The sequence below is a fragment of the Lepidochelys olivacea genome (genome assembly GCF_965140295.1).
Source record: "Lepidochelys olivacea isolate rLepOli2 genome assembly, chromosome: 8".
Taxonomy (NCBI): domain Eukaryota; kingdom Metazoa; phylum Chordata; order Testudines; family Cheloniidae; genus Lepidochelys; species Lepidochelys olivacea.
The window spans coordinates 74,601,346-74,625,980 of record NC_140418.1 but is presented as its reverse complement, the minus strand read 5'-3'; the positions used below and the strand labels follow the sequence as shown (position 1 = coordinate 74,625,980).

At 39.7% G+C, this 24,635-nt stretch overlaps 1 protein-coding gene across 6 annotated transcripts in view; it reads left to right on the top strand.

The window, feature by feature from the left end:
- Positions 1–24,635, top strand: part of CCDC18 (coiled-coil domain containing 18) — a 71,363-nt gene that overhangs the window by 21,070 nt on the left and 25,658 nt on the right. For all 6 annotated transcript variants that reach the window (XM_084637162.1, XM_084637160.1, XM_084637161.1 and 3 more), the window contains 12 exons: positions 8,183–8,286; positions 8,420–8,580; positions 9,267–9,487; positions 11,137–11,247; positions 12,198–12,329; positions 13,136–13,270; positions 14,252–14,329; positions 16,055–16,171; positions 18,258–18,425; positions 18,933–19,075; positions 20,473–20,636; positions 24,050–24,263. In XM_084637162.1, coding sequence (XP_084493288.1) covers positions 8,183–8,286; positions 8,420–8,580; positions 9,267–9,487; positions 11,137–11,247; positions 12,198–12,329; positions 13,136–13,270; positions 14,252–14,329; positions 16,055–16,171; positions 18,258–18,425; positions 18,933–19,075; positions 20,473–20,636; positions 24,050–24,263 — 1,748 coding nt within the window. The remainder of the gene's footprint in view (positions 1–8,182; positions 8,287–8,419; positions 8,581–9,266; positions 9,488–11,136; positions 11,248–12,197; positions 12,330–13,135; positions 13,271–14,251; positions 14,330–16,054; positions 16,172–18,257; positions 18,426–18,932; positions 19,076–20,472; positions 20,637–24,049; positions 24,264–24,635) is intronic.

The following is a 24,635-nucleotide window of genomic DNA, read 5'->3' as shown; positions in this document are numbered from 1 at the left end:
GCCCTTTTTAATGTTTTTAATAAAGTAAATACTAATGGAAACTGTGTGATCATGGGAGACTTTAACTTCCCAGATATAGACTGGAGGATGAGTGCTAGTAATAATAATAGGGCTCAGATTTTCCTAGATGCGATAGCTGATGGATTCCTTCAACAAGTAGTTGCTGAACCGACTAGAGGGGATGCCATTTTAGATCTGGTCTTGGCGAGTAATGAGGATCTCATAGAGGAAATGGTTGTAGGGGATAATCTTGGCTCAAGTGATCATGAGCTAATTCAGTTCAAACTGAATGGAAGGATTAACAAAAATAAATCTGCAACTAGGGTTTTTGATTTCAAAAGGGCTGACTTTCAAAAATTAAGGAAATTAGTTAGGGAAGTGGATTGGACTGAAGAATTTATGGGTTTAAAGGTAGAGGAGGCCTGGGATTATTTTAAATTAAAGCTGCAGAAGCTATCGGAAGCCTGCATCCCAAGAAAGGGGAAAAAATTCATAGGCAGGAGTTGTAGACCAAGCTGGATGAGCAAGCATCTTAGAGAGGTAATTAAGAAAAAGCAGAAAGCATATAGGGAGTGGAAGAAGGGAGGGATCAGTAAGGAAAGCTACCTTATTGAGGTCAGAATATGTAGGGATAAAGTGAGACAGGCTAAAAGTCAAGTAGAGTTGGACCTTGCAAAGGGAATTAAAACCAATAGTAAAAGGTTCTATAGTCATATAAATAGGAAAAAAACAAAGAAAGAAGAAGTGGGACCGCTAAAAACTGAGGATGGAGTGGAGGTCAAGGATAATCTAGGCATGGCCCAATATCTAAACAAATACTTTGCCTCAGTCTTTAATAAGACTAAAGAGGATCTTAGGGATAATGGTAGCATGATAAATGGGAATGAGGATATGGAGGTAGACATCACCATATCTGAGGTAGAAGCGAAACTCAAACAGCTTAATGGGGCTAAATCGGGGGGCCCAGATAATCTTCATCCAAGAATATTAAAAGAATTGGCACAAGAAATTGCAAGCCCATTAGCAAGAATTTTTAATGAATCTGTAAATTCAGGGGTTGTACCATATGATTGGAGAATTGCTAACATAGTTCCTATTTTTAAGAAAGGGAAAAAAAGTGATCCAAGTAATTATAGGCCTGTTAGTTTGACATCTGTAGTATGCAAGGTCTTGGAAAAAATTTTGAAGGAGAAGGTAGTTAAGGACATTGAAGTCAATGGTAAATGGGACAAAATACAACATGGTTTTACAAAAGGTAGATCGTGCCAAACCAACCTGATTTCCTTCTTTGAGAGAGTAACAGATTTTTTAGATAAAGGAAACGCAGTGGATCTAATTTATTTAGATTTTAGTAAGGCGTTTGATACTGTGCCACATGGGGAATTATTAGTTAAATTGGATAAGATGGGCATCAATAGGAAAATTGAAAGGTGGATAGGGAATTGGTTAAAGGGGAGACTACAACGGGTCCTACTGAAAGGTGAACTGTCAAGTTGGAGGGAGGTTACCAGTGGAGTTCCTCAAGGATCAGTTTTGGGACCAATCTTATTTAATCTTTTTATTACTGACCTGGGCACAAAAAGTGGGAGTGTGCTAATAAAGTTTGCAGATGATACAAAGCTGGGAGGTATTGCTAATTTAGAGAAGGACAGGGATACCCTACAGGAGGATCTGGATGACCTTGTAAACTGGAGTAATAGGAATAGGATGAAATTTAATAGTGAGAAGTGTAAGGTCATGCATTTAGGGATTAATAACAAGAATTTTAGTTATAAGCTAGGGACGCATCAACTAGAAGTAACGGAGGAGGAAAAGGACCTTGGAGTATTGGTTGATCATAGGTTGACTATGAGCTGCCAATGTGATATGGCTGTGAAAAAAGCTAATGTCGTCTTGGGATGCATCAGGAGAGGTATTTCCAGTAGGGATAAGGAGGTTTTAGTACCGTTATATAAGGCACTGGTGAGACCTCACCTGGAATACTGTGTGCAGTTCTGGTCTCCCATGTTTAAGAAGGATGAATTCAAACTGGAACAGGTACAGAGAAGGGCTACTAGGATGATCCGAGGAATGGAAAACTTGTCTTATGAAAGGAGACTCAGGGAGCTTGGCTTGTTTAGCCTAACTAAAAGAAGGTTGAGGGGAGATATGATTGCTCTCTATAAATATATCAGAGGGATAAATACCAGAGAGGGAGAGGAATTATTTAAACTCAATACCAATGTGGACACAAGAACAAATGGATATAAACTGGCCACTAGGAAATTTAGATTAGAAATTAGACGAAGGTTTCTAACCATCAGAGGAGTGAAGTTTTGGAATAGCCTTCCGAGGGAAGTAGTGGGGGCAAAAGATCTATCTTGCTTTAAGATTAAACTCGATAAGTTTATGGAGGAGATGGTATGATGGGATAACATGGTTTTGGTAATTAAATATTCATGGTAAATAGGCCCAATGGCCTGTGATGGGTTTTTAGATGGGGTAAGATCCAAGTTACCCGGGAAAGAATTTTCTGTAGTATCTGGCTGATGAATCTTGCCCATATGCTCAGGGTTTAGCTGATCGCCATATTTGGGGTCGGGAAGGAATTTTCCTCCAGGGCAGATTGGAAGGCCCTGGAGGTTTTTCGCCTTCCTCTGTAGCATGGGGCACGGGTCACTTGCTGGAGGATTCTCTGCTCCTTGAGGTCTTCAAACTACAATTTGAGGACTTCAATAGCACAGATATAGGTGTGAGGTCTTTTTTAGGAGTGGTGGGTGAAATTCTGTGGCCTGCATTGTGCAGGAGGTCAGACTAGATGATCATAATGGTCCCTTCTGACCTAAATATCTATGAATCTATAAGTGTGATACTGGGGCTACTGTCTGTTGAACAGCATGAGGTTTACCAGATGGTGAAGGTGTATCCTCTGTAACAGCCTCAACAGGGGGCGTGGAGCAGTGAGAGCAAGGGAGAGACTTGCTGACAAACGGAGCTTGTAGATACATTTTCTGAATGGCAAACTTCTGGTGTCTGTGCCTTGTCATGGCGGGACAGCTTGTGTGCTCTAATGATCCCCAGACTCTGTGTGAGTGTGTGTGTGGGGGGGCGCTTTTTGCTCCTAATAGGTTCAACCATGCTGGATTGGTCTGGGCTAACAACCCTTTCCCATAAAAAACACAATATGTTGGGAAACAGTGATGAAGAATTCGACCATTACTGTGTGTGATGGCCTTCAGGAGTCAATGACCCGTATGACTGCCAGTGATGAAAGCCAAAATGAAGCCACTGGCATGAAGACTGAAGTGCTCAACACCAAGACAAAAACCAAACTTGTTTTTTGGAATGTACAGACAATGTATGGAATAGGAAAGCTAGCTCAGGTCACAGCAGAGATGAGACGCTACAGCTTACACATTTTGGGTGTCAGCAAGAGCAGATGGATGGGATCAGGAAGATTATCAACAGCCTCAGGAGAAACTTTGCTGTATTCTGGATGGGATGATGGACAACACCATGGGAGTGTTGCCATACTTTTGAAGAAGGGAGTGGAGCATTCGAGAAAGGAGTGAAGTCCATCAGCAGCAGACTTATGAGAGCCAGACTGAAAGGGAAACACAATAATGTCACCCTGATTCACTGCTATGTTCTGACAAATGACAGTGATGAAGACGTAAAGGACAAATTCTACCTTACATTACAGACGGAGTTGGGGAGGGTACCATGCCATGATCTAACTATCATCGTGGGAGACCTGAATGCCGAGGTAGGTAAGGACAACACAAACAAGGACAGAGCAATGGGAAGACATGGGTGTGGCACCATGAATGAAAACGGAGAGAGGCTTGTTGTTTTCTGTAATATGAATGACCTAGTCATTGGTGGAACTCATTTCAACATTGTGAAATTCACAAGCTGACATGGTGTTCTTTAAATGGCAGAGATAAGAACCAGATTGACCATATGATAAATGGCAAATGGCGACGCTCACTGACGGATGTGGAAGTGAGAAGGGGTGCAGATGTTGGCAGCAACCACCACCTTGTGACAGCCTCCATGAAGCTAAAACTGAGAAGTGTGGGTCCACCAAACAAGGGACATAGGCTTTATGACATTGAAGGCTTTCTGTGTTTCAGGGGACTTTAGCTTGTCATTCTGTAGTTAAAGAACAGGTTTCAGGCACTTGCAGACTTTGATGAAAAGGAGGGGAATGCAGATGAGGAGATCAACAAGAAGTGGGACAAAGTAACAGCAATTCATAAACAGAGCAGTGAAGCCTGTCTAGGCTACAGGCAGAAGGAAGGTGTGGATTATACCCAGCACATAGAACACTGTAGAAACCAAATGAGCTCTGAAGAAAAAAGGTTTAGACACAAAATCCCAGAAGGTAAAGGACAGATACTGTGAGCAGTATAGCAAGGCACGCCGGGAGGTCAAATGCCTTGTGAGAGCGGACAAACGACATTATATTGATGATCTGGCAACACAAGCAGAGGATGTAGCTGCTTGTGGTGAACAAGGAATGGTCTATAAAATGTATCAGAGGGATAGCAGTGTTAGTCTGTATCCACAAAAACAACAAGGAGTCACGTGGCACCTTAAAGACTAACAGATTTATTTGGGCATAAGCCCATAAGCATAGGCCCTGTCAGTACTGGTTCTCTACTTGTAAGTGGTGACAGGGTCAGGCCAGATGGCTACAGGAGAGTGGTAGAAGGCAGATATATTAGCCCCAGGTTAAATAAGTCCCTTTTCCCTGGGTAAGGTAACAAGGAAGCTTCCAGAACAATCAGGAACTTTCTGGAAACAATTAAGGCAGACAGGCTGACTAGAACACCTGCAGCTAATCAAGAAGCTGCTAGAATCAATTAAGACAGGCAGGCTAATCAGGGCACCTGGGTTTAAAAAGGAGCTCACTTCAGTTTGTGGTATGCGTGCGAGGAGCTGGGAGCAAGAGGTGCAAGAAGCTGAGAGTGAGAAGGCGTATTACTGGAAGACTGAGAAGTACAAGCATTATCAGACATCAGGAGGGAGGTCCTGTAGTGAGAATAAAGAAGGTGTTAGGAGGAGGCCCTGGGGAAGTAGCCCAGGGATTTGTAGCTGTCACGCAGCTGTTACAGGAGCCACTGTAGACAGCTGCAATCCACAAGGCCCTGGGCTGGAACCCAGAGTAGAGGGCGGGCCCAGGTTCCCTCCATCCCCCCCCCCAATTCCCTATTTGATAACGGAGGAGTTGAACTGGACTGTGGGTTCTACCAGGGGAGAAGGTCTCTGGCCTGTTCCCCGATCCGCTAGGTGGATCAGCAGAGACTGCGGAGATTGTTCTTCTTCCTTTCCCCATGCTGGCCAGTGATGAGGTTAACTGAGTGAACGGCAGATTTGAGCCACGAAATGGCCAAACTGAGGGCTGCCATGAACCTCTGAAGCGAGAAAATCTGCCAATAAGCGTAGGACCCACCAAGGCAGAGGAGGAACTTTGTCACATAAGGTAACTCCCTTCTCTTCATGTGTCAGTATATTTATGCCTGCATCTGTAATTTTCACTTCATGCATCTGAAGAAGTGGGTTTTTTACCCATGAAAGCTTATGCCCAAATAAATCCGTTAGTTTTTAGGGTGCCACTGAACTCCTCATTGTTTGTTTTTTTCATCTATAAAATGATGCGGCTTATTAGTGGTAAACGGCAGACCCCAACAAACACTGTCATCAGGGACAAATAAGGCCACCTACTACCAGAAAAAGAACTAGAAATGCGCTGGACAGAGCATTTCAAAGAATTGCTGAACAGGGAGTCACCTAAAGAGGAAGCAAACATCCAAGAGGCAGAAGAAGATCTTGATATCAGCACAGACACCCCAACTAAGGAAGAGATCATTCAAGTCATCAAATCCTTAAAAAATGAGGGTGCTCCTGGCAAGGGTAACTTGAATGCAGAATTGTTCAAGGTAAATCCTGAGTTAGCAGCATCTATCCTGGCCCCTCTATTTACATCAGTCTGGAAAAGGGAAAAAGTGCCAGATGAGTGAACCAAAGAAAAGAACTATCAGTGATTGTAATAACTGGCGTGGTATTACATTTTTATCTGTGCCAAGTAAAGGATTGTGTAAGATCATTGTCCAGCATATATCAGAGGCAGTTGATAGCGTTCTCAGAAAAGAGCAAGCTAGTTTCAGAAAGGGCATGGATGCACAGACCAGATCTTGATTCTATGAAACATGATAGAACAGTGCTTAGAATGGCAACTCTACATACATTTCATAGACTTTGAGAAGGCTTTTGATAGCATTCACGGGACCAGCCTATGGCACATTCTGCAGGCATATGGAATCCCTGTCCGTATAATCAACATAATCAAAAGCTTTTATTTCAGCTTTACATGCAGTGTTGATCACAGTGAGCTCAGTTTTGAAGTCAAAATAGGAGTATGTCAGGGATGTGTCATATCTGCAATCCTCTTCAACATTGCCATTGACTGGGTAATGCAGTGTACAAACAGAAGACGCGCCAAGCGGCATTAAATGGATATCCTTCTCATCCCTTGAAGACCTGGACTTCACATATGATCTTGATCTCTGATCACATACCCAACTCTATATACAAGAAAAAACAACTCGACTTAATGCATTCAGCCAGCAAAATGAACTGAAAATCAACTGCAATAAGACAGATATGACCTTTTAATATTGCCTCACCATCACCAGTATGGATCGAGGATAATGTTCTCACCAATTAGAAACATTCACATGCTTGGGCAGTACCATCAGCCAGGACGGTGGAACAAACCAGGATGTCCAGAACAAAATCAATAAAGCCAGGAACACCTTCAGGAGCTTAAATAAAGTCTGGAGAACATCAAAATACAACACCAAAATCAAACTCCCAGGATTTATCAGAGCTGTGTATTTTCAATATTACTTTATAGTGCAGAATGCTGAGGAATGAGACTGTATGACATGTCCAAACTGTCTTCATTCCATACAACCTGCCTCAGAAAAGTCCTCCGTATCTTTTGGCCCAGAACAATCTCAAACCAAGATCTGTTGGCACAGTGCAGCCAAGAGGCTAGGAGGACTATCATTGCTAGGAGGCACTGGAAATGGATTGACCATGGCTTCGGATGGAAACTGATTTCATCACCAGAGTAGCAATAATATGGACACCTGAAGGCAAGTGAAAACTAGGCTTCCTGAAAACAACATGGTGAAGAACTGTGGAAGCTGCACCGAAAAACCTGGGGCACAGCTGGGGAACCATTGAAAGACTTGACAGAAACAGACAGGAGTGGAGGAGCTTTGTCGCTTCCCTAGATGCCAGAGGTGTAATGGGAACATGATGATGAAGAAGAAGAAACTTCATGAATCTCTGGCCTATCAAACTGGGACTTGCACTTGTGAACTTTATCAGGTCTGCAAGAAATTTGGTGGGTAGAGCATAGATGGGAAGGAGTCACAAAGAAACCTAAGATTAGATGCTGTCTGGAGGGTAATTTGATGAGCAGAGAGGGAGGTGGACTGGGTAGCAGAGCCAGAGAGGCAGCACTGGAGAGCAGGAGTACGTGGTGGATGCTGATCTCTCCATCTGCTTTTCATTCCATAAATTTACAGAGTTATGAAGAAAGTTGAATAACACTGTTTCTTTGTAATTTTTGAATCTCCAAAGTGGGCTGTTTCAGAGATGTTGTAATAATGCCAATTTCAAACTGAATGGATTGGGGGGGGGGGAGAGTTAGTAATTATTTTATCCGAATAATTTTAATAGCAAATTCAGATGTACTCTCAACTGTAATTGTGAAAAATTGGGAGATTACATTCGCTCATTGAAATAAAGCAGAATTAACGTTCCTTTAAGTGAAAAGTTCAAAACAAGCTCAACTTTGGAGTCCATTACTGATACTCTGTAAGTGTGATATTTAATGGCTAAAATTTTCAAATTTGAGTGCCTAAATTTAAATTTAGGCATCTAAGTATATGACCTGAGTTTCAAGGTGCCTGTTGCTCACAGCTCGATTTGATGGGACTTCTGATGCTTACCCCCTCCAAATGTCTTTTTTTTTTTTTTTTTTTTTTTTTTTTGGTATCTATGTACCCACTCAGGCCAGGATGTTCAAATCTTTGTGCCTTGCAAAACATTCTGCTTGTACAGTATGTGAATTTAACATAGAAAAAGTTTATATTTTCATTAGTTCTTTTTTCTTAACTTGCAGTTTACATTGCATCACTCTAAACGTCAAATGGCCAGTTCCTCCGCAAAGGAAGCTATGTATGCCTCTTGTTGTGAATCAGACAAATCCCTGATTGCAGACCTAAGGTACGTTTTAAGGGTCCTGAACCATAACAAGACTTTGCTAGTAGCAATACCTCCTGAATACTATTCTAAAGGGAGAAAAATACTTTCAAAGAATACTTTCTCATAACATTTTATATCTTTTTCTTTGTGCTAGAATCAAACTGGCAATGAAAGAAGCAGAAATTCAGAAGCTTCAGGCAAACCTAACTGTCAGTAAAGTAACTCAACATCTTTCTAATGATTATGAGGGACAAGAAAGTGGCAGATTACATGGCCTAGAAACAGAACCTGTAAAATTGATTGGAAATCAAACAGGTGAGCATGGTGAAAAATAGTGCACTTAAAAGCTATAAAATACCTTCTGACATAGTTAGTTAGTTAAAAATGACTGCAGAATGCAAGTTAACATTTTTTGTGGGTTTTAATTTTGCTATTTTAATATTTTCTGTAACAAGATAACAGATGCCCTTATGGAGAGCAAGGTTTAGCTACCTTGGTGTTTGTTATAGTCTTGAGGCTCAATGTGCATTTTAACTTTCTTTATTTATTTATTTTGGCTAATGGGCTCTCCCTTGCTTGCCCTGGCCCCAGACTCAAAATATATTACAAATGGAAAACGTAGGTTTCTCCCTTTTTTCTGTTACGATGGGGTCTCCAGTTATTCATTTTTTCTTTTGTTCTTTTTCTACCATCATTAGGGCTCTTCAGCTCTAGAAAAGTAGGGTTCTGATTGCCCTCAGTGCTGTGCTATAAAATGACTTCAGGTGTACATTCAGAGCAGTGCATTTTGCTCCCAAAGCCTAAATGTAACCTCCACAACAAGCACTGACTTCTGAGGGCAAAATTTTCTGAGGTTACTCTTGAGCCCTGGAGATCATGTGGTAGTTTAACATGGTACTGTCAAACTAGTCCTTGTCTTCATCAGGCATGTCTTTTTTTTTTATAACTTGATTATCTCTAATTTTAATTGTCATCTATAAATAAAACTTTTTTAAAAAAAGAAGAGAGAAAATGTCAACAATTGGAACTCATCAGTAAACAGTTTGAAAAAGAGCGTCGAAGATTCACAAGAGAGATAGAAGAATTACGTGCTAAGCTGTCAAAAGCAGAAGAGGAGAATTCTTCTTTAAAGACCAGCATGGCCCAAAGAGCCGGTCAGTTTCAAATTATACAGGAAGAACTACTGGAGAAGGCTGCAAAAACTACTAACTTGCAGCGAGAAGTAAGTTGTTAGGAGGGCTGAAAAGTGTATAACCTTTGATCACTGAATTAAATGTAATAGTTGACATAGATTTTCCCCTTTTTTGAAAATTTTCATTGCCATGTTTGTTTTCTGATGCAAGACTATTTAGAGAGAATATGAATTAGTAAATTTATTGGGGGTGCAGGAAAATCTGAAGATAAAACTCAGATCTTTGTATGTTAATAACATCAGAAATCCCAGGTTATAAAGCTGCAGTTTAAATTGTTGCTATTTAGATTGTCAGTGTGTGCCCTCTTGTGGTAGACACATGTGAGAGAGAGAGAGAAACCTACTAGTGGATACCCAAATGCTGAGTATGTATTTAATGAGAAATATGTCATATATTTGCCAGAGACCAGAACTATTACTGGATAATCACAAGAGAAATTAAGGCAATGAAAGCTGTTACTCACCAATGGCATTAAACTGCATTAGCATTCAGATTCTTAACATGTATATACAGTTTCAGCATAATTTGTTTTATAATGGCTGTTTTACTGACCCTGTCAAGGTTCCTTCCCCACTCTGAACTCTAGGGTACAGATGTGGGGACCTGCATGAAAAACCCCCTAAGCTTATTTTTACTAGCTTAGGATAAAACTTCCCCAAGGTACAAACTATTTCACCTGTTGCCCTTGGACTTTATTGCTGCCACCACCGAGCGTCTAACAAATATATAATAGGGGAAGAGCCCGCTTGGAAATGTCTTTCCCCCCCAAAATCCTCCCAAACCCTACACCCCCTTTCCTGAGTAAGGCTTGATAAAAATCCTCACCAAGAACACAAACCTTGGATCTTAAGAACAATGAAAAAACAGTCAGGTTCTTAAAAGAAGAATTTTAACTGAAGAAAAAGTAAAAGAATCACCTCTGTAAAATCAGGATGGTAAATACCTTACAGGGTAATCAGATTCAAAATCTTAAGTTACAAAAAGACACAAAAACAGGAATATACATTCCATTCAGCACAGCTTATTTTATCAGCCATTTATACAAAACAGAATCTAATGCATATCTAGCTAGATTACTTTTACTAAATTCTAAGACTCCATTCCTTTTCTGTTCCTGGCAAAACACACAGACAGAGAGCCTTTGTTTCTCCCTCCCTCCAGCTTTGAAAGTATCTTGTCTCCTCATTGGTCATTTTGGTCAGGTGCCAGCAAGGTTATCCTAGCTTCTTAAGCCTTTACAGGTGAAAGGGTTTTTTCTCTGGCCAGAATGGATTTTTAAAGGTGTTTACCCTTCCCTTCATATTTATGACAGACCCCAAATATTATAGCTTTCGAACATTTGACTCACTGTTGTGTCATTGTAATTTATGGTAAATTGCACACATTGAAGATAAATTGCCTTACAATTTCTTTTCTTTGTAACTAATAAAAAGTAATAGTTAATAACAAGTCAGTTTTCAAGAAAGCATTCACATATAACTGAACAAACCTTAAATCAGTTGTCCTACATAATCTTTACCTACCATACTGCTCTTAGCAGGCTGTACTTACAGTACATAGGCACCATTATATCAACATCACAGTTAGAAAAATATATACATGTATAAGTCTTTATAATCTTACATTTAGGAAAGAAAAATAGATCTCTTTTAATGGTTTATATTCTGTTTATTTTCAGATAACAAAGAAGTCCTCTCAGCTTTCAGTACTTGAAAAACAGTTGGAAGAAAAGACAGTTGCTTATTCTGCTGCTGCTGCAAGATGTACTGAGCTGGATCAGGAGCTCATAGTAAGAAATTTTCATTGAGAAGTCATAATTGTGTAAAATCACACACATTTGGTGTGTTACTATATATTTTTAGTTATTGTGCTGGCATTATACATGTACAAACCAGATAGAGTGCAAGATCTCTTAGTACATATCACACAATTTTAATAACGCAAATAATCTTGCTTTAAATAGACTATCCTGGCATTTTTTACCCTTAAACACCCATGAAAATTCTTAAATGGATATAAATAGTTTTCTTTATATTACATGTGGAATGAAATCCTGAACCCATTGAAGTCCATGATGGTTTTGCCAATTACTTCAGTAGGGCCAGGATTTTACTCATATGTTTTTTTTAAATCCAAGAAGCAGTTTTTTAATTGTCTTTCTTTCTACAGTTTTTTGCAGTATAGGAAAATATTTGTCAGTTAGAAATATTTAATGATTCAAAATCCAAATCTTTCCTGCATTGTTAAATTGAAAAGGAATTACAGTACAAAGTATTAAAATATTTTAGTTTTTATACTCTCTCTTAAGATTGCTCTCTTAACTTCCTTCATATTTAATATTCCCTGCAGTAAAATTACTTTATTTTCCTTTCATGGCCTCATGATATTTCCTGTAAGAGTAGGGGTTTGCCTTGGTGTCCTTGGCCAACATTTTCCTTCACTCACTACTGTGTGCCGTCATCTGTGCCAGCTGTCCATCTGGCAGCTGCCCTCCATGTCTGAGATGGATGCATTTCAGTGGTGCTTCATGTATACACTATACTTTTGTACACTGCTTTGAGATTTTATAGGGTGAAAGATGCTGTATAAATATAAAACATTAATATTAATTTTCAGTTTTATCTGTTGTTCTTATGAGTCTGAGGCTTTCAAATTTCCTTACTGCTTACACAAAAAACTCGTTACCTGATATCAAAAGATCTATATATTCCTATTAAGGATTTTAAAAAATATTTCCAGGAAAAGAATGGCCAGATTCGCAACTTGGAAACAAATATCAATGAAGAACATGAGCAAGTAACTATAGCCTTTGAAAAAGCAAAGTTAATTCATCTTGAACAGCACAAAGAGATGGAGAAACAGATTGAAATAGTAAGATTGTGCACTAATGTGTGTGTCTTATATATCTCTAATGTTTTCTATGTAAATTTAATTTCCATATCTTCATTCCTCAGTAATTCTGGGGTTAAAAAGTTCATGGTATCTCCTCTCTTTAGCATTCAGCATTATAAAGACTGTCCACCGGAGACTTGTGACTCTCTTCTTTGCCATATAGAAGTGAAAGTAAGACACCTTTATAACACCATCACCCCATTTCCCTGGACCCCAGGAAGACCTCTCTCCAGGGTCCTTAAGGTGGGGAGAAGGTGGAGACTGACTTGAGCATCTCTCCTCTAGCCATGAGGAGAATCCCTGGCAAAAATAATAGAGCCCCAGGCAGTATTTTCTTTTCCACTGAGACTCTCCCCATCATGGGTCCTGGGGGTCAGGGTGATCTTTGATAACGGTCCTCCAGTTTTTTTAGAAACATTTAATAACTTTCAGATGACATTTTTTGAAACTGAAACCCTTACTGCTTGCAGTCATGGAAGATTTCATGTCATATTTTGCAAAAGTAGAGTTGTATGTCTTGTTGACCTGACCAATTTCAGCATGCAAAGTAACTATATTCTGCCTATGTTCTCCTGTTGCTTTAATCAGTAATGTAATTTTTATACCTGTTCCTAGGTTGTACACTGTTTCTGATGGCATCCGTATGATCATTTTTGTGTTCACTCTAGGGGAGACTGCATTTTGGTGGTAAATGGACCCATAGGTGCAGATGTTTTTAAATCTCAAGAGGCTTGTATAAGAAACTACATGAAAACAATAAATAATGGGGGTTTTTTTGTGTATAGCTTCAGACTAAGCTGGCCATGAAACACCAGCAAATTAATGAGCTAGAGAAGACCATGTTTGTTTTACAAGAAGATATTGTATGTAAACAGCGTCACCTTGAATCATTGGATCGGCTGCTGATAGAAAGCAAAGAGGTAATATTGAGTATTAATTCTCTCTAAAAGCAAACTAAATGTTGATTGACTAATTTTTAGAGATGAAGGGCCAGGTTCTATCTTACTCTTTTAATTTTGCTGGGTACAGGAAAGGTGGGGTTAGACAAAGGTGATTTTTTGTTTTAATTTGAAGCCATCTTTGCCTGCTCCCTAATTCTGGCCTCTGTACCTGCTGCAACCTAGACCAGTCCCAGAGCTCCTCTAAATTGCTCTGACTTCAATGACCCTCCATGGCTCGTTATTCCAGCATAGAATAGCACTCAGAAACATCCTGGGTTGCATCTCAATATGCCACTTCCACTAGGGACAGGGAAGGAGGCCAGCATAGAGCCTTACATCAGCTGTGTGTCAGGTGAAGAATTAGCCTATAATTAAGAGCCTATGTACCTTGTGATATTGCGGATTCTACAATATTAGGCTTCCACTGCACTTTTGACAGTGGGAGCCCTGGCCACCCCAGAGCTGAGAGCAGGAGCCCTTGCTGTCAGCCCAAGGTGGCCGCTGTCAGCCCCAGACCCCTGCTCTCAGACCTAGGTGGCCAACAGCGGGAGTGCCCACTCTCGGCCAACTGGAAAATTGCAGAAAAGTAATAATGGGCTTTATTACTGCAAATAATAAATAATAATGGGCTTGTCTGCAACTCGGCTGCAATTTTTTTTTTTGACAATCATCCTGCAATTCAAGTAGGGCCTTACCTATACTAAGAATATTCTGCAGGAGCAGCCTACTCTTTATACCCCCTTTCTGCCACTGGAGAAGTGTAAAGGGACCACAACATGACAGAATCAGGGCCAAATTCACTTAGAAGTAAAGTGCATGCTAATACAATATAAAGATAAACATTTTTGTCACTAACCAAATCTTTTTTCCGTTTTCCAGTATGCTGGTTTCCAGTAGTATAACTTTTATATATGCAGTTATATTCACATCTTGTCTCTCTTGGTAAATCTATGCAAACAGGAAATGGAAAAGCAAAATATCAAGAAAGAAGAAGCTTTGAAAATGTTGCAAAGCCAGTTAACAGAAGAAACAATCAAAGTAAGTATGATTTTTGTTGTTTTTTGATTTAATATCTTTTTTCTTTTTTGAATTGCAATATTTATGTAGCTCTTTTCCATTCCCTCTGGATGAGACACCTCCAAGTTACTTATAGAGCTCATGTAAATATTCCAAAAGGTGTCATTACCTTCCAGTCCTTCTCTCATCCTTCATTTAAGAAAGAATGAACAAAAGAGAAAAATTATAGTGAAACCTGCTTTAAGTGACTGCTGTATGTACCAACAAAGATCATTTGCCTTGCTAAGCTGCTCTCGTAGTACAAGTAGAGCAGAATTGGAATCACAACATTTGGAGATAGTTTGGGGAGTCTGTAAAGACAAAAGAGTGATGAATAAGTGTCCCGTCACTCCCCTCCCCCAGGTTTCACTAAAGATGCAGTATTTATTTTAGGCTCAATAGTAACTGTAAAAGTAAACTGACTTCTTCAACCTCTTTAGCGTGTCTACTCCTCCTATTGGTGTCCGTCTGGCAAGCCTCTTCAATGCAGTACTGGCAACAGTAGTTTTACCAAGCAATACCATCTTGTGCTATGATACCATCTGAATTCATAACCTAATATTGGTTGGGATGAGAAGCCAACCAATATCATCCAGGAGCTGTAAGGAGTGGTGTTGGTGATTCAGTAGGTGGCTTGCTTCCATCTGAGTTTGTACTGAACCAGTGATCTGTTATAGGGTACTGCTACCAGTGATGTTTGTCAGGTGAAATATAAAATGAAAGTCCCTGACTACTTCTAATCAGAGAAAACTTGAATTTTTTTTTTTTAAGGGAGGGGAAAAAATAGTATGTGTGTGTTAACCTTATGGTCTAGTAAAATTCTAGTGTGGAAAACTGCAGACTGCCTATCTAAATTTTCCATGTCTGTTGCAATTTGATATAGAAATCGTCGCTTCCTACCCACAGCTGTTTAATGTTCCAATTGCTGCATTTCACCCGAGAGATAGTTGCGCTTCAGTTGGGGGAGAGGTCCCTAGTTATTGTTGTATATAAATTGTATATCTGTCTAAGTTTGTGATTTCAGGGTGGAAGTCCAAATTAGTAGTAGTATAAATGTAAGATACATTTTGTTAAATTGTTGTTGTCATCGTCATGCTATGCTGTTTTATGTTTACCTTGTCCTTTCCCTCCTGATGAAACTCAGGAACTGCAGTCTCAATGAAGAAAATAAGTGGATCTGCTATTTTGTAATAGCACAATAAAATGTTTTGGTTTTAGATATTAATCTACTTTTTTGAATGTTGACTTGTCATAATTTACTCAGAATGTATCATTCTCAACCTTATGAAGGTAATCCCATACATAAAGCTGGCATTTTATAGCCTTTTTATCACTTTCTCTGTAAATGATGCACAAGTGGATACCTGACTCAGAATTGTGAATATATCTAACTATCTATAGAGTCCTTTAAGCTGTAACTGTTGACAGGTATTGTAATGTCTTTGCATAATTGATGATTTTGCATGATTTAAACAAAAACATACATTTCATAAGGTTTTATATGAATATTTTTCATTATTTAAATGTTAGTAAATTTCAGAGAAATTTGTTTTTTTTGTTTTGTTTTTGTTTTATATCCATCTTTGTAGTTATATCACTCAAAATGGCTGAATTAACAAACCGGTTTTAATGAATTATTTTAGACTTTGATCAATTCTGAACAACTAGTCATTTGCTTATTTTAAATGGTCTCTTGCACCTAACTAGGTCAGACAACTGGAGTCAGCGCTAGGCATTTGTAAGGAAGAACTTAGATTGTATCTGAGTCAAGTAGAAGAAAATAAGGAGTCATTTGAAAAGCAGTTAAAGAAGAAGTCTGAAGAGGTAAACTTGAATTTGTTTTGTCAATTTAGTTTTTCTCTGTTACAGAGAAATATGAAATATTATTATGAAATATTAGAATTTGTGTCTAAAAGAAGGATATAGTAGGCAAGAAGAGAGGTGAACAAAATTTTAGCACTAGGGATTGTGAAAAGGGGGCAAATTTTTGTGACCAAGAGGGAGAAGCAAATGAGAGTGGGTGTGGTAGGTGAAAAGTAGTAGTATCCAATATAAGGGAGTTGTTAATAGAGCCAGAGAAGCAGGATCAGGAGGAAAGATACATTCAGTTATGGAATGACTGAGATTGAGAGGGTTATAGTAGTTGTGTGAATGTTTATCTAATCAAAAAGAAGTTAGTAAGGTGACTTGATTATAGTATAGGAGTACCTTCATTTGGGGGGCGAGGGGGGACAGGTACTAAATGGCCCTTGAATTTTGTGGTGAAAAGCATAACAAGAACCAGTCGTTGGAAATTAAAGCCAGACATATTCAAATTAGAAATAAAGCATAAAATATTACCAGTGAGTGATTAATTATTTGATCAAACTGCCAAGAGAAGTGATGGATTTCCCCATCTCTTGGATGCCTTTCTGGAAGATACGCTTTAGCTAAAAACAAGTTATTTGGCTGAGTACAAGAATAACTGGATGACATCTTATGACTTGTGATACACAGGATGTCAGACCAGATCTACTCATCCCTTCTGCCCTTAAAATCTATAACTGGTATTTAGAGATGGGGAGACTGGATAGTCGGGCAAGGTTAAAGGTAAAGATTGGTAATCATGGCCAAGATAGTCATAAGTGACTGATGATAATGGGTGCCTCCATTTTTGGGTGTGCAACTTGAGATGCTTTAAAGAGGCATGACTTTTCAGAAAATGTTGAGCATCTACCTCCTGAAAATTAGGCTCCTTCAATGTGTCTCAAGTTAGGTACCGAAAGTCACTAATCGTTGAAAATCTTGGCTCATTTGCGTATTGGTAGTAATTGGAGGAGAGGGGAACAGATGGAGGTTACAAAAATAGAGAAGAGGAGAGGAACCAGGACAGAATGTGGAGGGGAGAATGAACCGCTGAAGGAGTAGGATAGAAAGAGAACCACCACAAAATTGCAAAGCCAAGAGAGGATAGGAAGCTGAGGAAGAGTGATCGACTGTTAATTTTACATTACCTCTTTTTATATAGGAAAGATAACCTATAGATAAGACTTTGTGTAAATCACTTTTTTTTTTTAATTTAACAGCAGTGTCACGGATAAATGTTTTGAATTTCATGGGATGTGTACAGCTGCCAAGCCTCCTCCTATCCCTGAAAATTGCTGCATTTTTTTTCCCAGCAGCAAAGAGGAAGAAGTGGCAATCTCAGCTTCCACTTCCCTGCTAAGGCTGCAGCTGCTTGTGGAGGGTTGCCAGGCTGGGGGGCAGTGGGGCCTATCGTTCCGAGTAGGAGGGGTGGCAAGCCAGAGGGTATTGGGGGTGTCTCATCAGATGGCGCCAGACATCTGGCCCAGTGTGGCCCAGGACAGGGATTTTAAACCTAGCTCACGCTGCACTCAGCTCTCACCCAGACTGCTGCTGCTGCTGCTTCGTGACTAGCAGGTGGGGAGAAAGGGGCAGGACGGACAAAGTGCAGTTATTAGGAGTCTTGGATTCCCTTTCCCCGCACCCTCCCCAGCCCAATAGTCCCCAGCAGGTCCAGGGGAAACACTGTAGGGCTGGCTGGTGAGGAGCTGAGAGCAGGATCCAGTGCTTGGCACGCAAGCAGGTGTGTGAGAGGGCCATGTCCTGGTGGAGGGATTGGAGTGCAGGATCAGGGTGTGAAGGATCTGATCTGTTCCCCCACCCTGATCCCACACATCTGCCCATGCTCCAAGCAACAGATACCAGTCTCAGCTCCTTGCCGGCCAGTGCTAGTGTCTCCCTGTTATTCCTCATAGTAGAGTTGAGAGCCTTTTTTTGTATGTTTGTTTTTGCATTATGGGTCTGATCATCCTCTCATGAAGAACAATAGGATGACCGACTTAAATGGAAGCAAGATAAGGCATAAATATCTTTGTTTCATTCTAAAGAAAATTAATGTATTTTTCAGGTGCACCGGTTACAAAAAGAAATAAAACTAAGAAATCATAATCTTCAGGACACTACTGAACAAAATGTCCTCCTACAGCAAACTCTGCAGCAGCAGCAGCAAATGTTACAGCAGGAGACCATTAGAAATGGAGAGCTAGAGGATAGCCAAATTAAGCTTGAAAAACAGGTAAAGTACATTCATAATGAGAAGAATTAAATAGGTAAGCATAAATATTTAAATGTATTTATATGGCATTGCAATATCTGTCTATTTGATAGCTTACTTTGTTTATAATCTTTTAATTATCGGATGTAATTGACATTATTATAGTAGCCTGAGTGAATAAGAGGTTCTGAGTGTCTGAGATGCCACTTAATTTCAGGTGGAGTTGTGGATGCTCAGTACTTTGAAAATCAGGCTGCAGGTGTATAATTAAAAACCAATACATCATAATAAGAAATTTTGGGTCTAGTTACTTTTGTAGCACTTATTAAACTGATAAGAAATAATTTATTCTCTAAAAGTATCTTTGCAGATTTGTATTTGATTTTAATGTGCAATTTTAGGATCTAACCAAAGAAATGAAATATTTTTAACCCTTCATATGTGATTTTTTTCAAGAGGGATATTTTTATTCATATATATTTTAACAGTATAGATATTAAATACCCTATTAAATACAACTTTAAATAGGTATCAAAACTGGAGCAAGAGCTTCAAAAACAGAAAGAAAACTCAGAAGAAGAGCTGAGAAAGGCAGAAGGGAAGCTCCTTATAGCCTCTCAGGAAGTAGATTTAAAAAGACAGAAGGTGGTTGAACTTACTAGCACAATTGGGTATGTGTAGAACATTTAAAAAAATTTTTTTCCCCCATTTTGGTGTATTCTGAAGATCCAATATTGTAAAACTACTAAAAAATTGTATTACAAAATGTGATGCTTTTCTTGAAATGAGTGTGTTTGTTTTACAGGTATATGTAGCTTTAGAATACTTTGGTCCTGATTCTGCAAGGTACTTGAGTATGTGCCTATTTGTAAACATGTTAATAATCCCATATACTTTATTGAATTCAGGCCTTTATTTCTAGCTTAAGGACACTTCTATTTTTTGTTAATTTACAAACAGATATCCAGGCTTAGTCCTTCTATATGCCTCTATTCAGGAAAGCATCCTTATTCAGGAAGAGTGCATAAACACACTAATTTCAGTTTCATGTCTAAAGTTAAGCATGTTCCTAAGTGCTTTCATGAAGTTGGGACTTGAGTTGGTTTAAAAAATAAATGGTGGATGGTTTTGCTCTGGGGGTTGACCACTCTCCATGCCGAAAATACTCTTGTCAACATCAGAGAAGCAGAAAAGCCTTCTAAATAATTTAAGGATTTTTAATCTATTTCTTTCCATTTGTACAGCTTAAAAAGTGCTCTATCCAAAAAAATAGTTTACAAAAATTAATATCAGTGTCCCTTAAAATGTGGCGTTTTTCTGAATAATGTCTGTGAAAAGGCATCAGTAGGTTCCCCACTTACTGTTTTTTTTTTTATTCCATACCAATGTGCTCAATTTACAAATACAAGTAAAAGGATGAAATAATAAAATGAACTCGTTCATTTTCTTTGGGGAAAACTATACAGAACTGTTACCTGAACTAAATAATAATAAAATTATTTATTTATTATAATAATTAATAATTAAAATAATACAGTATGTTAAATTGATTTGCTTAACATAGTACTGTTGAAATGGTATCCCACTCGTAGAGAGTTGATTAGATGCAGCCTTTGTATAAATTTCTCTGCTTGCGTTCATTGCATACACAAAGCATTGATTCAGGTATGAAGATAGCAATCTGTCCAGGATAACTGGCCCTTTTCTAGGGAAGATGGGCTCAGCTTCACCTCTGGGTAATCAGCTACCTTCCAACTGAGGCTTTGGGGTAACGAGTCAGGTGATAGTCTGAAGAGCATCTGCGCCTTATAAAGGCAGCCAGAGCTCAGTTGAGCTGGTGAACTGCAGGTTGGCTCCTGTAGGAGGAGCAGGGGAAAGAGCCCAGCTATTAGGTGACTCCTAGGCTTATGGCCTAGTGAGTGAGAACTGCAGGGAGCAAGAAGACTCCTGCAGGAGTCTCTGGGGTAGAGCAAGGACCTGGAGGGGCACAAAGAGGTGAGGGAAAGTGTTGTCTTTATTATTCCAATTGTGATTTGTTCATTCTGTTTTCCTTTTGTGTTTTGTTCAGGCAGATTAAGCTGGAGATGGATCAGTGCAAGGATGAGCTAATTGGTATGGAGAAAGAACTAGTGCATTTAAGACGAGATGGTGAAACTAAAACAGTGCGGTTAAATCACTTAGAAATGACTTTGGAGCAGACTCAGTCAGAACTAAATAAAAAAACACAACAAGGTAAATAATTTACTATGTGTATAAAAAAAAAAAAAAATCTTTAAGGCTCATTTTCTTATGCTTTATGTAGATTCTCTCCCCCTCCATTTATTTTGCAGTTAGTTGCGAGGGACTCTCTACATATGACTATTTTGACTTTTCATAATCTTGCAATTTGAAAAGATCTGGGTAGTTATATGGGCTTCTTCATTTTAGGTGGCCTCTATATATTCCCATTTGTGAGGTGTGCCTTTCCACCATGGAGCCTCAGGTACACTGAGAATCAGTGTCGCCAATTATCAGGCTATCATGGCCTAATATCAGCTTCAAATTCTTTCTCATTCCAATAAAGAAATTCCATCATGGACATGAAGATGATGAACAACTACATCAGAAAGTTCAAATTCCTACCGTATCCCTGTAAAACTGGCTCAGGTCTCTTGTCACAATCTCGGTCCAATCTCATTCTCTGGATGGACACCAGTTTCTTATAATTGTATTCAACTGCTGAATCCCACGTGCTTCTATGCCCCTTCATCTGAGTAATGACTGATCACTGCTTGTAGTTCTGGATCTCAAGGGCAGTCCCAGGTGCATACCCATGACTGACATGCTTCTTGGGCAGTGGTACCCTGCACTCTGGCTAGACCCTGTAACCAATGCTGCAGCCCTCCTGAGCCCCCATTTGCTTAGACATATTCTCCCCTACAGTTCAGTTGCCTGTGGGACCTCTAGTTTCCTAGTTACACCCTTCAGGGACAACATGGTAGTAAAGCAAGGCACACAGACTAAACAATATAATTTTTATCAACAAACACTTTGCTCTTAAAAAAGGACAAGAGGGCTATAGATAGATAGATGAAAAACAAGAAACACTTAAACGCAATCCCTCTCAGTTGATTTCACCACCCCTGTAAGTCCTGGGTGTGGTCTGAGTCCTTAGGCCAGGCAGCCCTGCTGGCCTTCTTGGCTTGGCTATCTTGCTTCTGGATTTCCTTAGAGAATGATAACTTCTTAAAACTGACTGTGTCCCTTGAGTGCTCATGTACTGCAAGCTTGGGATGGGGAGACTCCAGCTCCCACCCTCATCAGCTTTTGTGTAAAGAGAGAGTCTAAATCAATGGTCCTGTTGGTAGAAAACCCATTTTTCCATTAGGAAAGAGCCGTTCAATGTCAGTGGCACTTGACCGCTCTGCCACAGCTTCTCAGCCATCGTCTGTCCACTAGGTATCCAATCTCAGCTACAAAATGGATGCTTTAGTCCACAGTGAAGGTTACACTCATAAATGGCATTCACAAAACAGAGTGGAGTTCATAAAGTGTGTGTATTTTTTGTGTGGGAGAAAATCACTACCAATGCAAAGTCTCATCTTTAGGCTTCTATACAACATTGATAGGGTTAACTAAGACATTCAGGAAGGCACCTAAACTGTTTGTAGCCATTGAGGATCAGTGTGAAGGGAATGCCATTTCCACTTAGTACCTGTCAAAATGGATTAGATTATGTACCAAGATGTGTTGGGCTAGAGGACATAATGCCACCTTATCAGAGTGAATCTTAGTAGCCTGCTTCTGTAATATTGTCATCATAGAAATCTGCAGGAAATTTTGTTGACACATTTATGCAGCACTGCATACTCAGCAGCCTGGTATTTAGATCAGATACATACTTTGGGAGGGTAATTCTGGAGCTCCTGCTTAATTAGAACTTCTGAGCCTGCCTTACTAAACTCCCACATTTAGGAATATGCAGAGGCCAACTCAAAGAAAGGTAGATTTCTTGCAGTGACATTCAAAAGAAGAACCAGTTAAAATGGGTCCCCCTATAGGGGCATATGCCCCTAATGTACACAAGCTCAGAATCTTTTGAATAGAATGTCCACCATTCAATGGCCATTCATGCATCTTATTTCTTCTCATGCCAGGGCATAAAGGGCAGTGCAGCTGTGACCCTCCCTCAGGCCTGATCTACACTACACAGTTAGGTTGATGTAAGGCAGCTTATGTCGACCTAATTATGTCAGTATCTACACTACAGCCTTGCTCCCACCGATGTAAGTGCCCTACTACACCAACATAATAACTCCACCTCCACAAGAGGCATTGGGCTTATGTTGGTGTAGTTAGGGTAACACAGAATCTGTGTAGATGCTGTGTTCCTTACATCAGCTGTTGGCGGTCTTGTCAATTCAAAAAGGCCAAGCTGCCCCGCATATCCCTGCCTGTGGCATCAAGATGGAACATTGAGTCTGCTCTTCTGTTTCATATGCAATCTTTTTCTGAAGAAATCCTCTTCACCCTATTAAAAATTTTCTCATTTTAATTGGAGAATCTGTTCTCCCCTCCACCCCAGAAAGAAGAGAGAGATGGAGGGGAGACCCTCACATATTTCCTTGAACAGTGGAGCAAAGTGCTTAGTTAGTAATGGCAGACTCTAAGCCCACAGGGTTTATACCCTGTCCTTTGTGTGATGGTCTTATGCCTTTAATTGATGGGCACAACAGATCTCTCTCCTGCCTCAGGGAAGGACATATCCCCAGTCGATATTCTTGGAGCATTCCTCTGAAGATAGCATCTGATCCCAGAGAAGAGAGAGCCTCCAAGCTGGAGTCAAGGAGGCTATCTTTAATAACTGTCCTAGTAACTGGGTAACAAGGCACCATATCTCTGGTTCTGCCAGGGAGAAGAGGCCTAAAAAATGTCAATGTCATTGGCACTGGTGTAGGCATTCTCTCTGCCAACCTCATCAGCACCAATGACCTCAGTGCTAGCACCGACCCCAGGACAGAGAAACCTTATGCCATCCACTTTGGATGCCAAAAGTCATACCTGCTTCAAGTGTAAATGCAGCTCAGAGCAGAAAATGCACCCGTTCCTCAAGGAGGACTTGAAGTCTTTTCCCTCCTTGACATCAAGAAACCTTTTATGCTCTTTTACAGGAGCACGAGGAGCCACAGGGCACACGTGGCCCCCAAAGCCCCAGAACGTTACTATTGAAAACATTCCGTATTTGCACACAAGACGTGCACTGACAGTGGGATTCACACTTACTATCTGGATATATATCTTACTGTCTGGTTATATATATCATGATAACCCAATATCTCTGTCTGTAGAATAACCATTCTTTCTTTGAGTGTTGCCTCTTCATTTCCCCACTATTCACCTACTTTCACTTCTTCCTCAGAATTCAACTCTCTTAAAGACCAAGTTAGCAAAAAGAAGTGAGGAGGTTGGGGAGTGCACAACCTTCATAGCATCACAGAGGGATTGGTCATGCAGTCTTGAATGGGACTCCGCTTTTCTAGAATGTCCTCAAAGCTCAGTGACGTTGGGGGTGGGTGCATACTGCAAGTATTAACATATAGAGGTGACACTTAAAGAACCAGTTACTGGTGAGTACCCTTTCTTTTCAATTTCTATTCACATAACAGTGAGTGATCTGGAAGATAAACTGCTTCAGAGTGAGACTGAGCAAAAGGATGCTTTACACAGAATAGAAGAGCTAGAGGCTGAACTACAAAATGCCCATGGAGAATTAAAAATCACTTTGAGACAATTACAGGAACTGCGAGATGTGCTACAGAATGCACAATTCTCTCTGGAGGAGAAGTATGCTGCTATCAAGGATCTAACAGACGAACTTAGGTGAGCTAACTCCTATTCAGGTCTTGAAGACTTAATCCCAGTGATTTTTTTTGTTTGTTTTGTTTTAGGAACAGTGAAGCATGCCTCTTGGTTTTGATGGTGCTTCCCATCTTTTAGCAGTCCCCTATAATCTGATGGATGGATATATATATCCAAGGACCATGAATTTTATATATATAAAATTTTATATATATAAAATTCATGGTCCTTGGATAACTCATTGAAGTAGCTCTTCAGTTTATTTTTAGTTTCTAAAAATGAAAATACTAAGATTAAAGTATTTTTTGGGAATGCCTTAAAAATAACTAACAATAATAAAAAAAAGTTAATATTTTGCCCAAGTCCAAAGCTGTTAAATGACAGTAAAAACAA